Genomic DNA, 18,760 nt, shown 5'->3' on the forward strand with positions numbered 1-18,760 from the left:
GATGGTCCTCTGTGTTGAGATCTGCTACACATTGGCCAAGAAGCAGCCCCTCGAAGGTCTGGGGCCCGTGTCATCAGGGCCAATGCTTTGGCATGTGGGTTGCCTTGGAATCTGCAGGCTGCGACATGGAGATTGGTGTTTCCGTGCCCCGACAGCCAGGTCTGGCAGGAAGGATACTTCACCTGCTCTGTTTTGTAAGACTTTTTGGTACGAGTCCTCTCCATAGACCCTTTTCCTTGGGGTGGGGGGGGGGGGGGTTACTGCTTTGGTATCTCTTCTAAGGTGAATAATCTGCAGTTAGAAGTATCCATCAGAAGAACAAGTTGCTTACCTTCGGTATTGTTCTTTCTGGTGGATACTCTAACCGTGTATTCCTCACTGCCCTCCTACCTCCCCTTTCTGTGCAATTGCCTCTTTTAACATGTGAATAAGATCCCAAGTTAGTACGCAGCACACTGTTACCAACAATTGTTCACATTCCACATATGAGGATCCTGAAAGGAAAAGACAAGAAACTGACTTAAACACTAATGAGTGAAGCGTATATGTGATGCCATTAGCAGCTTGCAGGAGCACTACTACAAAGTTCTCCTGATCTAGTTTGGCACCTGGGGGCAATTCTACGGTGCGGAATATGAAGTTAAATAGAAAATCCACCAGAAAGCATATTACCAAAGGTATGTAACTTATTTTGCTCTTCTATACTTTCTCTTCTTCATTACATTGCCCTTCCCCACTTAGGCTTTTTAAACTTAACTGCTAAATCGCCTTGAATCTGTCTCTCTTCTGAACTATCCTTACTTCATGCTTCGAAATCACTTGGAACGTCTGCGACATATGACTCCTTTTACTTAGTCTTGGTTTCGGGCCATTCACAGTCTTTATGCCTCCCAGTGCAAAGCTGCAAAATAATCTTTTTCACATTCTCTACTTTATTAACAAAAAGCATGATCCTCAACATTTATTTTCCATATTTTATTTTCCATATTTTATTACTTCCCGTCGCCTCCAACCACTGAGCCTTCCCTTTGTTCTCCACATTGTGCTGATAATTTGACAGCTTATGTGACCTCAAAAATATCTGTCATACTAGTATCCTTTCCTCTCACTTCAGTCTCTCTATCTTGTGTGTCATCTACATTGGTGAACCTTTCTTTGCACTCTCTGTCTTCTACTACTTCTCATATAGGAACATTTAACCTTATTTCAAAGGGGGAAGTGTGTGCTCCTCTGTGTAGAGCGGGGTTTTCTCACTGTTCTATTGCCGTCCATACTGGTGAAATATTAGTTTCCTATTTTTTGTACTATCTGTTCTCTATGTTGAATGTTTCTTTTTCTTCTGACTTTTTTCCCTTCTCATTCAAATCTATTGTTGTTCTACCTTACGTAAAACCAAAACATTTTATCCTAATTATTCATCCACCTTTTGTCCTGTTTCCCCAATTCCATCCATCTACAATTCTTGAGTATGTTGTTTCCCCTCAGCTGTCTTCAAGCTAACAATCTTTCTGTCCAGTGTATTACACAAAGACTGTTTACTGTCTAATTTTCTTCTTCATACATGTCACAATAAAGAGACTTCTCTTCTCATTCTCTCATATCTTCTGCACCATGGATCTTGCTAATCTTATACCTTCTCTTGCTACCCTGGTACATTTCTTAATGTATTCTTTTTTTCTGATCATTCCTTTTCAGTATCATGAAAGAGATTGTTATATTGTCCCTATCCTTTACCCTACATTATTCCCCACGGGTATGTTCTAGGTCCCTTGATACCATTCCCTTTCCTTATAGTATTTCTATTCTACCATTGGCTTGGATTCTCACTTCTTTGCTGATGACTTACAAATCTTTTTCGCACTTTTGTCCTTTTCTACAAGAATGTATTTCTTCTTTGCTCGTCTTTCTGCTGTTGAGAAATGTGTATCATCCTATTTCTCAAAGTCAAATCTAAAACAAAACATTGGCAAAACCAATTGGTCTAGCTTGTTTTTTGCGTCCTCCCTGAAATGTTTTGAAAAATCTTCTGCGATTGCTTTCTGTTTTCAGTGCGTCTATGCGTTTAGGAACTTAGGGCCATATTATCAAGAAAGGGCAATACATTATCGCCAGGAAACTGCTGCTAAAGCGGCGATAATGGGCTTGATAATATGCCCTTGTGAATTCCCATAGAAGCCTAGGTTCTGGTTTTAACCTGGGCTTCTATGGGAATTCACAAGGGCATATTATCAAGCCCATTATCGCCGCTTTAGCGGCAGTTTCCTGATGATAAAAGCGGCGATAAGGAATCTCCCTTTCTTGATAATATGGCCCTTATTGTGTAACAGATAAGTGTAGTTTTGAGATGTAAAATAGTCCTGAATGCATTGCAATGTAAAGAAACCCTCCAGTGGCATGAAATTATGTATCAAATAGGACCCCACACTATGTAGCTTTTAAACAATTGGTAACTATAGGCCTGCGCTATGAAACCAGAATCTAAAAAGAGATGTTCGCTATTTCTGCCTAATCCTCTTCTCCCACTACGCTACTAGTTCCTCCCAGCTTTGCTTCCCTTTTTCCCACCTCAAGAAATTCTGTCTTTTGTGTTTCACTTACTTCTACATTTTTTCTCTCTTTTCGCCTCAGGAGTTACGACTCACCAATTTGATTTTTACAATATTTGCAAGATAAATTAATTTCTGATTTTTTCTTCTGCAAGGGTGCTTCTTCAATCCTTAGTGGTGTTTTGATTTAATTTCTGCTACACTATTTGTTGGACTCCCTAAGTAAACGACTCTGGCTCTCCTGACTGCTCAAAATGAGTGTGTACTTCTCCGTTATTTTTCCTGCGTTTGGCATCTTACTCCAGATCTCTCTCAGCTGCACTGACTACTATTCTACTCACTTTGTTTTGTTTTCTTTGCATTGTTTTACAATGTCTTTACTGAACAGCTCCTTCTTTGTGTTCATTAGCCCTCCTTTGTAGAATATATATGTTTCCTGTTCTTCACCCACCTTGTGATTTGTTTCGCTTTAGCTCTTTTATTCTTCTGGCACTGGAACTATGGAATGAGTTCCCTATTCTTTTAGATGTGCTTCTACATTACCCATCTTTAAGCCCATGGGTACCACTGACATGAACTTCATGTCCGTAGTGCTGACAACCAGGCACTAGGGACGCTCTAGGCCACGTCAGAACTGCTCCGGGAGACTCTCCCACTGCCGCCCAGAGAGATAGGATAGTCCTGCAACTGATGACGTAAGTTTCAGAATAGGGCACATGGAATGACTTCTTTGCGAGTTTGGAGGTGGCTGAAAAAAGGCCTGTTCTCTGCCCTCGCAGAGAACTGTGCGAAAAAGGAAGCATCCCTTGAAAGCTGAGGATTTGATGTGATCACCTCATGCTTCCACTAGACACCAGGGGTCATCTTATTGGGTTCGGCCCCTAGTGCTATGGGCCTCTGCTCCCTGACAACGGGCATAATCAGCCTGTCTGATTTCTGGGGCCCCAAATCCCCACCTGACCCCTCTACCACTCCCTAAGGCCCACTAGCCACCTGGGATATAAATTATACTTTTAAGAAAGGGGTGGGCCGGTACAGTCTGACATAGCGACACGTTCTAGCCACAAAAGGGGGAAAGATGGTCTTTTTGCCCCCTTGGGAGCCAGATGGTGAGGTTTTGCCCAGCTCCCCCCTGCCCCCCCAACAAAGGAGGTGGGGAGTAGAAGGCTCACCAGGGATTACTTTATCTTTTTTATATTTAAACAAAGGAATGTTTGTAGTCCACCTTGGTATAAGACCATGAACCCACTCTGAAGGGGCCAATATGGTCATTGTATCTCCCGGGGGGAATAGGAAGTTAGCTCTGATTGGGGATTTGTCCCTAATCTGCCCTCGGGATAGTAGAAAGCGCCCTAGACACCAGGGATATTGATCTGAAGCAAACAAGGGTTGGGCCATCCTATCCTGGCAGTAAAAAAAGAAAATTTTCTCCGTAGGGGTGGAGGGGGAGGCGGTGGTTGGTCAGAAAGTCATCAGTTTGCCAGAAATCGGTTTTTATAAAATAATGGGGTGGAGTCTGGCCCATCCTGACATCAGGTACCAACCCAGCTCTATCTCCTCCAAAGGTTTTCTACTCCCCTGGTACAAAACATTCCCATCCCTATGACAATCGTGAGGAAATTTCAATTGTTCTGGGCATGGTATTCACAAATACGCAAGCAGATTGGGGGTAAAATCCAGTTTCATCCCACTTGCCATGCGGAATGATTGTACTCTACAGTCTTCTGTCAGAGTTCAGGGTGATGTGCCTTGTGTGAATCCCACAGCATTGTCTTACCCACGGTGCTCTGCAAACCTCAAACCTTGCCAATAATAACAAACAATTTCACATTTCTGTGACCTAAACTTATGAACTCAACAGGGATCCACAAAATGTGTACACAGTATTCTCACACTTCACCCGATAGCTAATTCCAGGTCCAAACTTGGCAGCTACCTACAATAAAACAAGCATTTGCTATGCAATCGTTTGTGAGAGTTAGAGCTTTTGGCATTGAAAATTACAGTTTTTTTTTTTGTTTTTTTGGTATGCAGTGGAGTGATGATATTTGCATAGAGCTATTGCTATTTGTATGACTTTGCAGCGCTGGAGAACCAGAAAATGGAAAAATAGGTTATGGAGGGAATGGAGGGGAGAGTAATATGCTGGCAGGAAAAAAAGGAACACCATCCTGGAAAAAGCAAACACTTATATGGAAATTCAGGATTAAGTAAAGCTTGTGAAATGTACGCACAAACAACAAGGTTACCTTAACGGTTTTACACTTATTGAGAAATAAATGAGTGTTTTTACCTAAAAAGTTAAGGACATGACTATAAGAGAGATGATGCGATCGGTTGGATTTATTGCGAGTGGACCATACATTTACATGCTTTGTAAATATCTAGTGGCACCAATGCAATGGCAGCGTTGTGATTGGTGTGGCCGCTGCCCCACCCGGGTCATTTTTTCTATGTTTGCTGTAGCATACATAGAGAACAGGGAGAGTGGGCGGTGTTTCTTGAGTGCAGAGGGGAGTGGCTTGCCCCCTGTTGTTCATACTGACTGTTTGAGCGACCTCAGGCTGCCCAAACAGTCAGTATGAACAACAGTGGGCAAGCCACTCCCCCCTGCCCTCGAGAAACACCGCCCACTCCCAACCAGGAACTTCAGCTTTCTCGCCGTGCGAGTAGGCAGAAACAAATGGTAGTTATTACCATTTATGTTTCTGCCTTCTCGCACTGCGAGAAAGCAGGGGGGCGGCTCCCAAACACCCCTATAGAGGAGCCGCCACTGCCAAGCTTGATCATATGTTGTAAACTACTGGCCTGTGCTTTGTAGTTTCTATTTGACTTGTAAATCAAATATAACATAAAGCATTTTCGGCGCAATTGCTATGATAGACAAACTCCAAAAGCACTGTGGGCCATACAAGCAGGGGTGTAGCTACAGTTGGTGCAGCAGTAGCAGTGCACTGCTCTCAGGGTCATAAGGGGCCAATAGCGCTCTGATAATTGTTGTATTTTACTACCTCAACAATAGTGAATGTGTCATTGCTTGTACCAGAGCCTGAGCATCTTTGCTACAGTATTGCTAAGGGGTGTTAAAAATGTGCTATGCTAAAAGTGGTGACCTCTTTTTTTCCATCAGTAGTGCAGACATTGGTGTACACATGTTTCTGGAAGTGCCTATCAATATGATTGTGCTGTGCAACTCGAGTCGTATAAAAACAGAAAGTTTTAAAAACCTAGGTCGCCATTACGATGCCGGTCGCACCGTGGCTGAAGCAGGACCGCCCGAATAGTAGTCGGTGGTCCCGCTGGCCACATTACAATGCGACCTCCTTTATCCCGGTCGCAATGTTTGTAGTTTGTATTGCGGCGTGTGCTGCAGCCCGCAGCACACGCTACAGTACAAAATAAACACATCTTACATATCCCTGAACTATGGGGCTGGCACTATATCCCGGGCCCGTAGCGGAGGCCCAGGGAGGAAGGGGGTCAAAGACCCTTTCCGCCTGCATTTTCATGGCGAGATAGCAGCTATGAGATGGCCGGCGGAAAGGGACATTGTAATCCCTACAGCCGTGCCTGATGACTGTTGTAGAGTTTGCAGTCCTTCCGACGGTCGCCCGTCTGATGCATGGCGGTTGGTCTCTCCGCCCGCCTTACATCTGCCCGTCATCACAATGCGGCAGGCGGTCCTGCAGGGTCCAATGGAGGTGGGACAGCCACCGACGGCGGCAGTCCCACCGCCATAGTGATGGGTGCCTTAATGTGGGAGGATTAACACTAGAAAAATGTCTTTAATCTCCACAATGATGAATTAGTATAGGGGTACATTTTTAGGAAGAATAGCTCACCTACAACTCGTGTTGTAAATCAGATATTTTCATGAATCCGATTATAATGGTGCCATCTCACTAACTGCTTTCCTTACCTTTCTTGCAGGAGAAGAGGCTGAAAGCGAAGGCTGCCCGAAGAGCACACAATAAACCGGAAGAGGTACGGCGCGCTCCCTTTCCCGCCCTTTTAATGCTGTGGTTTCGGAAAGCTTTCTGGCTGGCGTGTGGCTTGTACTCTGACATGTCCGCGAGGGGGAGGGGGCGTGCGCTGTCTTTTGCCTGCTCACCGGTGCATGGCTACTTGTCATTTTCTCCTCCTCTAGTTTAATTCTGTGCCTAGAGCCAGCCTCTGGGAATAGCAATCCATCTGCCTCATGTGACAGGCCTCGCGCTCTCACAGCTCTCGCGTGCAGACGCGTTCTTTTCAGACAGAAAATGCACATTCAGGTAGAAGCATCTTTCGTTACGCATACTATGTGGCAAGTGCTTCTGCTGTTTTCAATGAAAATGCATTTCATGGTGTCTTTCATCTGTTTGTTTTCTAATCGGTGTTTACAACAGCTAACCGTTTAAGTACTCATAAATGTATGGAAGCTGTCTGTGGTAATGGCAGGGTGAAATGAGCACGCCTGAGATTACAGGGTTGCTTGATAACAGTGTTTATTTATTTATTCATATTATTATATTAAGTGTTGCTTGTCATTGGAGCATTGCAAGTGAGTAATAATCTGGATATTGAAGTGATGGGTTCAAGCCAAATCGGCGCCGCGAGGGTTCAATCCAATATTTTTAAACTGCTGCCTGCATCGGTCAGATAAATGTGCTTTGGAAGATTTCGCTCATTGGGTCATGTGGCCTCTCGTTTAACCGTCATGATTTACTGTGGGTAATTAACAGCCCTGAAGCACGATGCAGAACACACATGATGGTCTTTACCAGGCATTTTTATTTGCGGTCATGACACAATTAGCGCAGATCTAGGATTATCAATACTGTCATAGTGTTAGTTCTTAAATAATATATGGAAAAAGTACCCATGCAGTATTTTAGAAGGGTACTGCAAGTCATGCATGAGTTCTGGCGCGTATCACTGCAGCGAGTTGCAGTATCCTTTTTACATACAGTAGGAGGTATTTTATTCCTTATAATACATGGTAAAACCCGCAAGTTCATCCTCCCCAACTCTGATTAAATTCTTGGTCTGTTGCTCCTGAACAAAGACATTTTCTGTTGCAGTTAATGTGTAAAAAGGTGAAACCTGTGCTGTGGAAATAAGCACTGTATAATTTCTTGAAAGCATGCATTCTTAAGCAGTGTCATGTAAATCAGCATCAGGCCGCTTTGGTGTTTTAGTAATGTGTTTAACATGCAGATAGGTTTATTCTCCCCTGCATTGATTCCCAACAGTGCAATAAACCTTTTAACAAGAGCACCTAATGAGTGGAGTTTTAGGCTGTATATATATTTTAGACGAACGCTATCAGAAAAGCTAGGCTTCACTTCAATAATGTACATGATCCTTAATCGTTCTACGTAGAAAGGTACTTTTTACAGTGTTTTCTCTTCTGGTAAGAGGTATAGATGTCACAATTCATCTGTAAAAACTTACTAAAGTAGAAAAGCTGTCATTTTCTTATTATAGGGGCTAGTGATGTCACAGCTGCACTGTAGTAGAGAAAGCAGAAACAGGATTTTATACAAGGTGTGCAGGTTTTCATGTACTCATGTACATACTAGCCATTGAATATATTTATTAGAGAATTATGCACTGGTTACCTATTAATCACAGTACAATATAATTGGATAACTGTTTCTCTGTGGCACAACAACTAGCCAGTTGTAAGATAGGGCAATGGTATGTCCTAGGAATGTGTATTATAATTATTAAGGTACTCCCTACCTTAATTTAAAATGATATTGCAATGCATTACAGTATTTGCGTAGCGCTTATTACTTTATGTGGAGTGCTGAAGCACGCTACATTGTGTTGGTGTATGGTTGGAAGAGTGTTGTCTGTGCTTTGAGCCTATGTGGCAAGTGGTTCAGTGTTGTGCGTGTGGCCACCGAGGTGCTGTTCTCATGCTGTGTACACATGAGTTCTCATTGTGAGGGATGAGGTATTGTGGGAGGTAGACACACACTATTTAATGTGTGTTATGCTGGAAGACCTTATTAGCTCTGCAGGTCCCTTTATTGTGTTGGTAGTTATCTTTTATATTCTTGATTCAATTTCTTATGCTGGCTGTGACAGGACGCCGTCAACTCTTTGATTGTATGGCTCTGCAAGGGATAAAAGTTGCCAGAGTCATAAGTAGTAGTCGTTTATTTCGATCATTTCATGATCATTCACACAAGAAAACAAAACAAGTCACCTCATACAATAAATACATATGTAAGAAAATATCAAAGAGTAATTTAATAAAAGCACATCATACAGACAGCAGGGTCTTGGTCTAGGTTAAAAAAGATAAAACAAGGATGATTTAATCAGACTACAGATCAATCAAATTAGCGTCTTCAATGAAGGTTAAAAGGCCCCTCCTTCCAGCATGTGGCCACCGTAATGGTTCCTGATTGTCAGATATGTGCCTAGTCCTAATGTGCCAAGCATACAAGAGGTATCTCCTCATTGTAAACACTAGCCATTTGGTAGTGTCTGATCTGAGTATCCGTAGGGCGTCAGCTGAACGTTTGAAAGACAGGAGGCGGCATTCTGAGGTAAACCACCTTTTTCTAATTTGTGCATAAAAAGGGCAAATGAACATGAAATATTCAATTGATTCTGCACTTAAACTACAGAAGGGGCACAGTGGGGCCACAGATACATTTTTCCATTTACTTATGGTGACATTCAGTGGAAAAATCCCAACCCTAAACTGTAAGTAAAGTGCACGTGCATAAAGCGGCTCGATTTCATCCATAAAAATTTCAAACTGAAAGCAATTTTTAAAATGAAGAAATCTGAGCGCGTACCCATTGCTAGGTTAATTATCCTATCTTCCCAATGTAAAGTGTTATTACCTGCCTCCAAAACTCTAATACATTGTCAGATGTATGGAGGTAGGGACAGGTTTGAATGGAAAATTGCTAGCGAAATCAGTTGCTGGAGGCCACAAGTTGCTTTGATGATCTTGAGTGAGCCAAAGAAATTGCTCTACCGACCCATTTTGTTTACTTTGATTTTTACATCATATGTTGTGTATTGTAAAAAAAATGTTGTTGAAGTGAAAGGAATGTGGGAAGGGGACTTTGCAACGGAGACAGCTGAAAGGCTTCCTTGCATGTTAAAAAGATGTCTTCTAATCCGAGGTAACTTAAACAATTGACCTTAGTCATGCTACATAGGATTAATAGTGCTAAAGATGAGAATTTACTCTAAGTGTGATTACAGTCCCTCCTCTGCTTTATTAACTTATGTAAGGGACTCAAAGACTGTACAATTGAGGGGGATTGCCACAGAAAGGATGAAGTTGTGTTTGGTAATAGATGATTGGATTAATCCCAGAACCTGCCTACTGGGAAAAGCACACAGATCCAGTGGGTTGGATGGGACACAAATCAGTGGCACTTATACTGTTGCTAGCAAAACATATTTACCACAAACCCCCAAAGATAGATATGCGACTTGAGGACTCTTCTAGAGTAGTCTGAGGCAAACGTGATAAGCAAGGGCAGACAGAATGTTGGAGGATTGTCTGAACGGTTGGATACTCTTGGTAAAAGCAGTACGCATGCGGCATTCCATGCTCTGAGAGTAGAAGTGCCTCCAATTAGAGTTGCATTATAGAGTATAGAACCAGCATTGTTTTGCATATTGCAGATATAATAAGAGTTGGGTCACGTAAAGTACATTGGAAATTACTTTTCGCTTCATTTGCTTTATGTGGGGTTTTATGTACCTGAATACATCATCCTGTTTAAAAAGGGTTAGTGTGACATTGTTGGGAAAGCCTCTGCAGACATGGGATTAAGTGAATGAGCCTTGGTACAGGACTTTGATGGTTTTTGAACTGCTAACGCCCATGTTAACCCCTTAACACATGGTGCTCTTTGTTTCTATGTGTCTTTTGAGGCTTCTGCCATGGAACGATTGGCAGAGCTTGCAATGGTTAGCACTACATTATGCATGTGGATGGTCGACATTTTAAAGTCTCTACTCAGTTTCAGCAACATCATGCAACCTCCAGTAATGATGACCCTCCCTGCCCTTGGTGGAATTTTGGTGCGGAGTATAGGTCTGTTTAAATATATTGCACAGTTTACCGACTGTCTCGAACTTCATTCAGCAAGTTATCCGGTCAGTCTTAGGAGCAATTATGTGACTTATAGTACGGTTCTTGCGCAGAACCAAGGTGTTACGCAGTTCATTCTAGGATTTCTTCTCAATTTGAAAACCCACCTGGTCTTTTTAAAATAGCTTTTTATTAAACAACGTTATTAGAATTCAGCACAGTTGAATATAACTTAACACCACATCTCGGAAAGATGAACGTTTACCATATTTTAGTGGAAGAAGCACATACCTTAACAGCATTTACTTGGATATAGATCCTACACAATTATTAATGTACCTCTTCATGAATATTCAGAAGTTCAGTTAGTGATACTGATCTAGCCCATAATTTCCTGGGAGTCGTACAGTTTTAATTTAGGATAAAACGAGTGAGCTTCATGGCTTCCGGATGCTGGATGTTCGAACACTTCCATCAATGTCGTGACTAGAGACAGGAACCCTACATCTTGTGGCGAGGTTTTTTTTCCTCCCTGGTTGATGACTTTTAACCCTGTTGTGGGAATGAAATCTGTGAGGAATTGGGTTACTGGTTGACTGGGGTGTGAGCTCTGATCAAGCAGCAACCACAATTCTGGTCAGAGTGAGGTACAAGCAAAACCCAAATTAACTTGTGCTCAACCCTCTGGTAGCTTGGCACAGAGACGTCAGGCTTATTTGGAGGCAATGTTTAAGTATTTATGCCGCACTTCAAACAGTAATGAAGTGAAAACACAACACAAGAAAAATTCCACACCAAATTAGAATAATAGAGCAAATTATTTATAAATAAATCAAGATCAAAAAAACGAAAATCCGATCAGTACATCTGGAGATATGCAATTTTACAGACTTGAGTGAAAATAGGGCCAAAAAGCTCAAAGCGCCACTTAAGCTATCTGGTCGTGCAAGACCAGGAGAAAGTCACAAGTTCAGGCTGAGCACAATGGAGCGCGGTTGGGATACAGGGACCAGGTTAGTCCCGCTGCAAAGTTACCTTCTCAATCCAGCGCAAAGACATTCGTTCTCGGTGGAAGAGGCCACAAGGAGCAGGGAAGCGTTGCACGCGGTCATCAATGTAGTTCAAAGAACAGGCCTGGAGTCACGGACTGTAATTGCGGTAGCGCAAAGATGCTGTTTTTGTCATTGGCGGTTGGGCCGGAGCTTCGTGATGGTACTCCCTGTGAGCGGTCGCTGCTGTAGCGAGAAGGGTCGGGTTGACAGAGCTTCCCATTGGCTGGCAGTGCGAGCGACAAGGTTTTTGCACCAACAGACCTCTTTGTGGTCGCGAAGAGCCCACAAAGTTCAATTCAGGTCCACTGAGGCCACACCAAGGGTCCAGGACCTGAGGGGCCCCATTTGGGGATCAGAGGCTTGCTCCTGCTGGATCCGGATGCTGGATCAGGTAGATGGAAGCATGTTATGTCCCTTTGGCTCTGATCAGTAGGACAGCAGACTAGCCTTTGGAGTCACTCTGGGAGTCTTGGGTTCAGGTGCACATCTCATCCCTCTGACTCAGTGAGGAGGGCAGTAGGGCAGCAAGGCAGCAGGGCAGCAGTCCAGCTGAGTGGAAGTCCTTTTAGGAGCACAGCAGTCCTTCTTCCTGGTAGTCTCCACAGGTCCAGAAGTGTACTGAAGAGTGGTCTCTGAGGTCCAATATTTATACCAGGTGCCTACTTTGAAGTTGGGGAAAAGCTCCTAAAGCATTCCATTTGAAGTGCACAGGTTTCCTGCCTCCTCTGCCCTGGCTCTAGAGTAACTACGGGGGGTATGCAGCCCTATATGTGGAGGCAGGACACATCCTATTCAAATGTAAGTAGGGCTGTGCTCAGGTCCGCCCTCCCTTATTGCCAGTGATTGCCCATCCAGGCACACCTAAGCTCTCTAGTGTGGGTGGCTCTCTAGGAGGAATAAAAAAAGACCAACTGTCAGCTACACCCAGCCATGTGACCCAGAGACAGTCTGCAGCCACTAGATGTCTAAGGCGGGAAAATACCAACTTTCTTTAAAAAGTGGCAATTTCAAAATTGTCATTTAAATTCGACTTCACCGTAAGAGAGGATTTTTCATTACAATTTCAAAGACACCAAACATGAACTGGTTACCTGCTCCCATATGGAAGTTACAGCTTATTGAATGTAATAAGGTAAATCCAATATTTTCCTATGGGAAAGATAGGCCTAGCAGTTCAGAAAAACAACTGTAAGAGTTTTTCACTACCAGGACATGTAAAACATAAAAGTACATGTCCTACTTTTTAAATACACTGCACCCGGCCCTCTGAGCTGTCCAGGGCCTACTGTATGGGTGTCTTATGTGTATTAAAAAAGAAGGCTTTGGCCTGGCAAAGGGATTATTTTGCCAGGTTGACATGGCAGCTTAAAACTACACACACTGGATTCAAGGGCAGGCCTGAGATGTTTAAAGGGTTACTCAAGTGGTTGGCAAAGCCAGTGCTGCAGGCCCACTAGTAGCATTTAATTTACAGGCCCTGGGCACAGGTAGTGCCACTTTACCAGGGGGTTAGAAATAAATTAAATATGGCAATTAGGTTTAAGCCAAATTTACCAATTTTTAAGGAGAGAACACAAATGTTTTAGCACTGGTTAACAGTGGTAAAGTGCTCAGAGCGCTAAAGTCAACAAAAACAGGAGGGTTAAAGGCAAAAAATTAGGGAGAAAACCACGCCAAGTATGCCAAGTCTAACAGTGCCCATTCCATTGCTGAACCATCTGGGCTCTTTCTCCCACTCGGTCACAGTGAGCACTCTCAATTATGGAGAGCTTCCATCATGATGTATGCGGCCAGTCTGTTTTGAGATTGCTGTGCTGTAAACTGTAAAGCCAATTCCCAAAGCTCTAAGGAAATATGCCTGTAAACTGACATCCTTTGTAGTTGTAGTTATTAATAGTGTATTATTTTCTTGAATTTGTATGATTTGACATACTTTGGACTGACAGCCATTATTGTTATTTATCAAAACGAGGGAAGAGGAGGTCCTATCTGTCCCCCAGGACGTAATGTTCAAAATCAAATTAGGATAGGACACTTGTTACCAACTTAGCCAGAAGATATGATTGTGAAACCCTCATAAACGCCGTGTAATCGAATAGCGGTGTATCTTATTATCCGCCCCGCACTGGCGTTGTGGCAGTAGTCCTAGGGTTTCACAAAAGTTACCTTGCATGCCTCGCCCGAGGCAATCTCTGGTATTTTATGGCAGTGTCCAGAGATCGGTTATATACCCAACTACTAGGTATTAGGAAAAAACAAAGGAATTCAGAAGTGCTAAAAATAGTTTGCAATCTACAAATTAACTTTTATGAGGGTTTCACAATCATATCTTCTGGCTAAGTTGGTAACAAGTGTCTGAGCCATTATTGTTACCCTAAATATGCGTGTCTAGATGTGTGCGTACAAAATGAATTGTGTACGGTAGACTACATTTTTGGGTTTCGCCTGCCGAAGGCTGCGCTCTGCGCAGCTTTTCGGCGCAGGTGAAATCCTTTGTTGACAATAAGGACTTCGGGAACGTCCCCCGGCTCTCATTGGCTAGCTCCATAAATGGAGGCTAGCCATTGGGTGCCGGATCTGTCCGTCAAGGCCGGACCAGATTCGGGGGCGTTCCCTCGATTTTTTCCCTGGGCGTTCCCTCTGTGTAGTCATGCGGTGGTGGGCGGAGTTGTTTTTGTTTTTTTCGGCGCCATGTTGCTCTCATTCTGCGGCCGACCGACGTTGGAGGAAGTCCAGGTGGGTGAGTGCTTGTTGTAAAATGTTGGAAACTTTTTTTTATAACGGGTGTACTTATTTCTATCACTGTAAATCATTGTTAATAAATATCCCAACTTTCGTCATATGTCCTGTATATGTTGATGTTATGGAGATTTTTTTTAGAAGAGTGCTAAATGTAATCAAATTAATATTTTTTTCCAATGTTGGTGAGGGCTCCCAAAATAAATCTGTCACTGATCACCTTGTTTACTTTGGCTTTTCCTGGTCACACCCCAGTGTCCACTAGTTTAATACAGTATCAGAGCTTTGGTGAAAAGACTGTTACAAATTCATTGCTAAAGAAGCCTAACCATGACTTGTCCAATCCAAAAAATCGTTGCTGACAGGCAGGGCTTCCTATTATATGAGAGATTGTTGAGAAGGTGGTTACCATGCAGTTGCAGAGATATTTTGATTCCCATTAGCTATTAGATACCAAGCAGTCGAGCTTTAGGCCCAAGAACAGAATACAAACAGCATTATTAGATTGTAACAGATAATATTCATAGTGCAGCTGAAGAAGTGATGTTCTACATCTGAAATCTGGAAAATAAATGTTCATACTACCAAAAGACACCTAATGGAGTAGGTTTCTGAAATGAATTAATCCTGTGGAAACCAGAGTAGAGTGACTCACATTGGTATTGCACGTTTTATTTAGAATTCTCATATTCAAAGAAGCTGCAATGCACAAAATAAAACTAATAAAAAACCACCTACATCTTGCTTTACACCATGAGCCAACCAAGACTGTCTGAGCTATATTTTTCCTCCGGTCAGTTGATGACATATATTTGCAAAGTGTGAATTGATATCAGAATATATTTATGTATGATTAAAGGTGAATGTCCAGCATGCCATGTATAAGTTGAACTAAATGAAATTCTATTGATGAGTCTAAGCTTTCGACTGAAACTAGCACACCTCAAGATGACGAATGTCATGAAACTAGAGGAACATACTGCCTTAAACCGGAGAAAGGGTAGGAAGGTGCAAGCAGCACCCCTCTGTCAGAGGAAATACAGTCCTACTATTAAAAGTAAAATCTGGTAGGAGGCAGCATTCGATATACAGGTCTGATCTTGGTGGTGGGAAATGTATTGAAAAAAATGTAATTTATTGAACCTATGAAGGATACACAGCACCGTTTCACCAGCCAGTAATGTGGTCTTCTGTGACTGTCATCTTCCATTGAAGTAGCTTTGCTAGTGCATCAACAGTGAAACAGTCTTGCTTTTACCTGTTGTACTGCCTCACTTTAGACAGTCTTTTATTGATCTGTTAGTATCTTTGGCATTTCTTCTGGAGGAGGTTGTTTTAATCAAACCTGGTTTTGGCTTCTACTTTGGCTTTCCTGTATTGTACTGACATAAAGATATTTTCTTTTTTTTTAATATTAACCTTTAGGTAGGCATAAACACAGGCTCACTACCTTGACTTGTCGTTCAACTACCCATTAAAATATACCGGGGCTTTGATGACTACACCATCACTTCACTTTGTGTTAGGTTAGAGACTTAAATGATAGGTTAAAATGTCAACTTCTTACTGTGCAGAGAAAGCACACTTATCCCGTGGATGTACCATGAATTAAAATGCAACGATTAGCAGTAATGCATACAATTTATTACTATCCAGAGATCAGATGTGACTTGGAGGAGTCCCTCCTGAAAACTTCTATCATTGGCACTTCCTCAGCGGGTAGCTTTGAATTCTGTGGGGGAATGACAGCAACTGTATCTCCCTTCTGCTGCCTCTTCTCTCTACCTGAATGTTTTTTAAGGATCCTTCTACTCTGTGTAGAGTGCCCAGAGAAAGAAAATGTATTAAGAAATGTATTAAGATCCGGTTACACATCCAAACGCTGCAACGCAATGCTCCTACCATTTTACTTCTCCACATAATGTAAAATAAGCAATATCATATCTTGCATGTGTAGCATTCAGTACGTTGCAGGTTGTGTATTGCTCAACAGAGATGGCTGTATGACTTCCTGAGAGCTGCAGAACTGCTCTCCCTGATCAACCACTGTGCATGTGTCATATTTTGTATTGATACAAGGAACAGGTTGAAGGTCCGAAGAATCACTGTGTACACAGACGGGTTTTCCAAAAGCTTGCAGAGCTTGCTGTGGACCAGACTTTGAAAGAATGACAAAGGCAGCAAAGTAAGGAAAACCTTTATATCAACATGTTGCATCATGTTATTAAACATCTTCACTTAGGCCCGGATTATGGTAGCAGGCGGTTGGACCGCCTCCCGCTATCACAACAGTCACGAGACCACACGAAAGCAGGCAGCGGTCCGAACCCCCTATCCCGATGCGACCTGTCCTGTCCTGTCGGACTGGCAGTCGTAAAGTGCACCTTTACATGGCAGCTTATACTGCGGCCCAGGAAGAGGGCAACCGCACTAGCCGGCATGTAAAGGAGCACTTCCTGCACCTCCATGAAATTTGTGTCATGCACCATGTGACTACCCCTTTCACAGCCCTGCACACGGAACATGAGTGGTGCGATTGTGCCTGTGTTTGGACAGTATTTGTTTTCTAGGCAAAAGAGGGGGGAGCGTCTAAGAATGTGATTGCATGCAATTAGTACTGCCGGTGAGTAGCCCTAAAGCAGCCATGCTTTAGCCCTCAGTGTTATTGGCCAGTCTGTTCTTGGATTCAGCTCATCTAAGAACTGGTGGAAGGAGCAGAAATGAGCACAGAGAAGTACCTCCAGTGCTGGGCAGAAGATCTCTTATTGTGATGTAAGTTGTCTTAGAAGATCTCCCTGTATTGCCAGATGGCTTGCTGTATCGTCATCCACATCGACTTACTGTCTTCCATTGATACCAAAAATCTACAGGGGAGAAGCATCCGTCCGAAAAGCTACTTATCTGTTAGTATTTATGATGATTACATTACGTGCCCTCCACATTCTACTAACCTCCACCCTGTTTGGTTGAAGGATTCCACATCTTTTTCTAGTTATAAAGATGTTATTAATAAGTTAGATGAAGAGCATGAAGTTACATTTATAGTTGGCCATAAATCCGGCATACTGTTTAAAACTGAAAAAACTTCTTTGTGGCACAAATTAAGATTCAAATTTTTCTGCTTATTTGAAAATTAAATCAAGCAAACTCCCTTATTCTCGATCTGGCCCCAATAGTATACCTCCTGTCATCATACAACAGTCTGGTAAATATCTTGGCATTAACATTGAGAAGAGACCTTTTCCCCTGGATTTTTCCCAGGTTTTGGAATAAGTATAGTAACCTAGACATGGTGGGCTTCACCCCTAGCAATTCATCAAAATAATTCAATTATGCTGTTGGTGAAGCCACCAGCAAGTTCAAGAAATGTTATTAGTTTTTTGCATTGTGCTAAAAAGGCACTGAGCCTAAAACTACCCCATATGAACGACAAAACAGAAAAAAGAACATCAGTAATACCCCCATTCCCCAAAACTCCCCAGTGGGTAGAACATCAATGTAGACATTTTCCATGATAGTATATAGGTAATTTAACTTACGCTTATACACTCAATGCCTCTGTCTCTTTAGAGTCCAGTTGCTTCACCAGTCTCAATGATCTTAAAGATTGCGGACATCCCCAAGTTATCAGCTATGCTGACAAATTCCGCTAAGGGTCAACATTTACCTGCCAATTTGTCAATTTCCGGCACCACTCCTGACATCCATCTCTGTGCTATCAATTGCTTGACCACCAAAGTCAAATTGGTCTCTTTTCTTCAGTCAGATTTGGAAAGGTGCTTATAGTCCTGGGGTCATAGGTGTAGCAGGATTTTAGCAGTTTCTGACCATAATAGCTAGCATAGTACACTCCTTAATTGACTGAGAATTACCTTCCAGAGCATTTGCAAGCGGGGGCAGGACCACCAAATATGTTTTTCATCACCCTCTTGGCCACACTCCCTTCAACACAGCCCTGATGTTTGTGAAAACATCGCTTTGAGTTTTGTAGGCATAATGTGACTGTTTCACATATTTATAAAGAGATTCTCTATTTTGGACACTTTTACACACGTAAAATGTGCCTGACCAGAGTTTCTGCCATTGTTATAGGGGGATATTGCACTGTAAGGTAGTTTGATACTGCCTCATAAATGGCCCTTGTTCACCAGGACCTAGCGCCCTTAGTGTTGAATGGATATTGAATGTAATCTCCCTAGGACGGTAGTTCTTGACCTGTGGTCCGGAACCCCCTTGGGTGAAGCCTCTTCAGGGGGTCCATGACTGTTTTACAAAATTATATAATATTAAAAAGAATACATTCAAATTAATAAAGTATATTAAAATAAAAATGCACATTTGAAAATTGTAAAGCTTTTCCAAATGTG

General features: G+C 42.5%; 1 protein-coding gene across 1 annotated transcript in view; it reads left to right on the plus strand.

Moving 5' to 3' along the window:
- Window positions 1–18,760, plus strand: part of DDX10 (DEAD-box helicase 10) — an 835,384-nt gene that overhangs the window by 613,547 nt on the left and 203,077 nt on the right. Inside the window, exon 16 of the mRNA XM_078657055.1 lies at window positions 6,477–6,530. Coding sequence (XP_078513181.1) covers window positions 6,477–6,530 — 54 coding nt within the window. The remainder of the gene's footprint in view (window positions 1–6,476; window positions 6,531–18,760) is intronic.

Source organism: Lissotriton helveticus, chromosome 8, assembly GCF_964261635.1.
Source record: "Lissotriton helveticus chromosome 8, aLisHel1.1, whole genome shotgun sequence".
Lineage (NCBI taxonomy): Eukaryota > Metazoa > Chordata > Amphibia > Caudata > Salamandridae > Lissotriton > Lissotriton helveticus.